The sequence below is a fragment of the Primulina eburnea genome, chromosome 4, assembly GCF_022965805.1.
Source record: "Primulina eburnea isolate SZY01 chromosome 4, ASM2296580v1, whole genome shotgun sequence".
Taxonomy (NCBI): Eukaryota; Viridiplantae; Streptophyta; class Magnoliopsida; order Lamiales; family Gesneriaceae; genus Primulina; species Primulina eburnea.
In genome coordinates, this window is record NC_133104.1 from 33,324,184 (window position 1) to 33,328,240 (window position 4,057).

Consider the following 4,057-nt stretch of genomic DNA (forward strand, 5'->3'; position numbering starts at 1 on the left):
TAATCTCAACCATTAAATCAAAAAACATGATCGTAACAATAATAAACCGTAGATATTAACATGATAAAAATTTGGGCTATTACAATCTCCCTTCTTTATAAAAATTTCGTCCCCGAAATTTGCTTACCGTCAAATAAATTCGGATAGCGATGTTTCATTTCTTCCTCCGGTTCCCATGTATCTTCTTCAATCATATGATTTCGCCAAAGAACTTTGACAATACCAATCTCTTCTTTTCTTAATACTTTTACCTTGCGATCCATAATTTGAACCGGTACTTCTTCATAGCTTAGGTTAGGTAAAAGATCTGATGATTCATGTCGAAGAACATGAGATGGGTTGGGAAGATATTTGCGTAGCATGGACACATGAAAGAAATTGTGCATTCGATCCAAGTCCGGCGGCAATGCAAGACGATAAGCTTTGTCTCCAATTTTGTCGAGAATTTCAAATGGCCCAATATATCAAGGACTTAATTTATCTTTCTTGCAAAACGCATCATTCCATTAAAAGGGGCTACTTTAATAAAAACATGATCACCTACCTCGAATGTCAAAGGCCGTCGATGAACATCAGCATAACTCTTCTGTCTATACTGAGCGGTCTTCATTCATTCTTGGATTAATCCCACCACATCTGCTGTTTGTTGAACCAATTCTGGGCCCAACATCTTTCTTTCACCTACTTCTTCCCAGTACAAAGGAGATCGGAACTTTATTCTGTATAGAGCTTCATAGGGTGCCATGCCAATTGAATACTGGTAGCTGTTATTGTACGTGAATTTCACTAAAGGCAACTTGGAATCCCAACTTCCTGAAAAATCAATTGTGCAAGCTTGTAACATATCTTCAAGAATTTGGATTACCCTTCCGTATTTCCCGTCTCTTTGAGGATGATATGTTGTGCTAAAGGCGAAATTTGTGCCTAAGGCTCTGTGCAAACTCTTCCAGAATTCAGAAGTAAACCTTGGGTCACGATCAAATACAAGTGACACAGGGATTCCATGAAGTCTGAAAATCTCAGCCACGTAGACTTCAGCATACTGGCTCATTGTAAATGTTGTCTTGACCGGAAGAAAATTAGTCGACTTGGTTAACCTGTCAACAATCACCCATATGGAGTTGTAACCCTTTGGTGTTCTTGGAAGTCCCGTTATGAAGTCCATAGTGATGTGTTGCCACTTATATTGAGGTATTGGGAGTGATAACGAAGTTCCAGCAATTCTTTGATGCTCAATCTTAACCTCCTGACAGGTTAGACATTCAGAAATAAATAACATGATATCTTTCTTCATACCTGGCCACCAATAAAGGCATCACAGATCTTGATACATTTTGGTACTGCCAGGATGAACTGAATAAGGCATTGTATGAGCTTCAATAAGAACATCCTTTCGAATATCATCACCCATAGGAACACATATCCTACCTCGAAAGGTCAGCAACCCATCACGGTTCAAACCAAACTCAGAAACTCCTGTCCAATCACTTTTATTTTTCAACTCTAATAACTGAAGATCCAGTTGTTGTTCCTTTAAAATTTGTTCATTCAAAATAGAGTGAAGAATTAATGCAGATAAATGATTTACTGTACCTGGAGATACCAAAGTTATTTCGTTCCTTTTCAAATCGAGTAACTACGGTTTTTGAATCATGGAACCCAATAAATAACTGGATTTACGCCTTAAAGCATCCGCAACGACATTAGCTTTTCCAGGATGATAGCTAATGGTGCAATCATAGTATTTTACCAGTTCCAACCACCTCCATTGCCTCATATTCAATTCTTTCTGCGAAAATAAATAACTCAAACTTTTATGATATGTAAAAATTTCACATTTCTCACCGTATAGTGCCGCCAAATCTTTAAGGAGAATATCATAGCTGCCAATTCCAAATCATGCGTGGGATAATTCTTCTCGTATTCTTTTAGTTGTCGAGAAGCATAAGTAACCACTTTCCCACGTTGCATCAACACAACACCTAATCCTTGCTTTGAAGCATCTGTATACACAACAAAATCCTCAGTACCACAAGGAAGTACTAATACAGGGGCAGATGTTAACTTATCTTTCAATGTTTGGAATGCTTGTTGGCATTCTATGGTCCATTCAAATTTGATAGCTTTTCATGTCAAACTCGTCAATGGCAAGGCTATTTTCGAGAAACCCGCTATGAATCGTCTGTAATAATCTGCTAAACCAAGAAAACTCCATACCTCTGAAACTGTCTTTGGAATGGACCATTGTTTACTAGATTCAATCTTGGATGGATCGACTGATATTCCTTCTTTTGACACGATATAGCCCAAAAATGCCACTTGCTCTAACCAAAACTCACATTTCTTTTGTTTCGCATATAATTGCTTCTCCCTCAATGTCTGTAACACGATCCTCAAATGCTCTCTATGAAGTTCTCGTGTCTTAGAATATATCAAAATGTCGTCAATGAACACAATCACAAAAGCATCCAAATACGACTTAACGACACGATTCATCAAATCCATAAACACTGAAAAAGCATTAGTTAATCCAAACGACATCACCAAAAATTCAGAATGGCCATACCTCGTTCTGAAAGCAGTCTTTGGTATTTCCTTCGTTTTTACCTTCAATTGATGATATCCGGATCGAAGATCAATTTTTGAAAACACGGTGGCTCCTTGCAATTGATAAAAAATATCATCAGTTCGAGGCAAAGGATATTTATTTTTAATAGTTACCTTGTTAAGTTCTTGATAATCAATGATCCATCTTTCTTTTTCACGAACAAAACTGGAGCTCCCCACGGCGACGAACTAAGACGGATAAAACCTTTATCTAATATCTCCTGTAATTGATTCTTCAATTCTTTCATCTCAGTTGGATCCATTCTGTACGGAGCTTTATAAATTGGGGCTGTACCTAGACTCAATTCAATAACAAACTCTATGATGTGAATCTCGATACGAATACATAGCAAACATGATTAAAACGCAATCGCACCCTCTATTTAATTACGATAATAAGACTCGTGTGTTTTCCCAATATTTTGAATCAAGTAATTGATGTGTTATTCACCTCTAAACTATAAAAGTTTAGCAACAAATAAACACGAGGATAACAATCGAAATTTGATACGAACCTTCGAAGAACGACGCCTACGACAATCCGCACAAGCACGATCGACAAACGCCACAAAGTTATAAACTTTGATAAGTTTGATTTGATTTAACAAAGCTAAAGCCTTGAAAAGTTGAGAGAAAAATCTCACAAGTTTGATAAAACTCGAAATAATATGTGTATTGTGTGTAAAATTTCGTCCAATATGGTTTTCATATCAAAAAGATTACTAAAATCTAGTTTGCTATCAAAATAAAACTCTAAAGAAGGTAATTTTTCTCGCCCAAAACTCTAGGACACGGACCCCGTGTAGCCCTCCGTGTCCGGGTCTGTGTACACTCGGGTATAAACTTCAGCTGGAAACAAGGGGCACGGACCCGGTGCTCACCTCCGTGTACGGGTCCGTGTAGACACTGTCTTCGCCGATGTAATAGGGCACGGACCCCGTGCCTGGGTCCATCGTCGGGTCCGTGTAGACACTGTCAATGTGCATCTCAGTCTGTATAAAGCACGGACCCCGTGTGCAGGTCCGTGTCAAGGTCCGTGAAGACTCGGTTGATGAAATTATTGCTTGAATCATATTCCTTTGGCCTTCCAACATACTCCTATTCATCACGACCCCTTCATGCTTGCTCATTACTCCCTGTAGTGCCTCCTTTAACTTCTTTATTCGACCCCTCGTGACTGGTCCTTCCGGCAACTGCAAAGGATCCCATGCTTTCGTTGGGGCTTGACGACCCATGTTCGCATCATCCTCCCCTTCTTGAAAAGGATTTGTCCTCAAATCTTGCTCATCACCTACATCAAACAACGACAAATCACTAACATTAAATGTAGAACTTACGTTGTACTCACCTGGCAGATCGAGTTTGTAGGCGTTGTCATTGATCCTCTCAAGAACTTGGAATGGTCCATTGCCCCTAGGTAATAGCTTTGAGCATCGCTTCGCCGTAAACC

At 39.0% G+C, this 4,057-nt stretch overlaps 1 protein-coding gene across 1 annotated transcript; it reads right to left on the reverse strand.

The window, feature by feature from the left end:
- Nucleotides 1-610: 610 nt before the first annotated feature.
- Nucleotides 611-3,842, reverse strand: LOC140830213 (uncharacterized). The gene is made up of 5 exons (XM_073193498.1): nt 3,704-3,842; nt 2,340-2,510; nt 1,846-2,003; nt 1,297-1,353; nt 611-1,246 (listed from the first exon to the last, which is right to left on the reverse strand). Exons 1-5 carry the CDS (start codon nt 3,840-3,842, stop codon nt 611-613), a joined length of 1,161 nt encoding a protein of 386 aa, XP_073049599.1.
- Between the last annotated feature and the right edge of the window lie 215 nt (nt 3,843-4,057).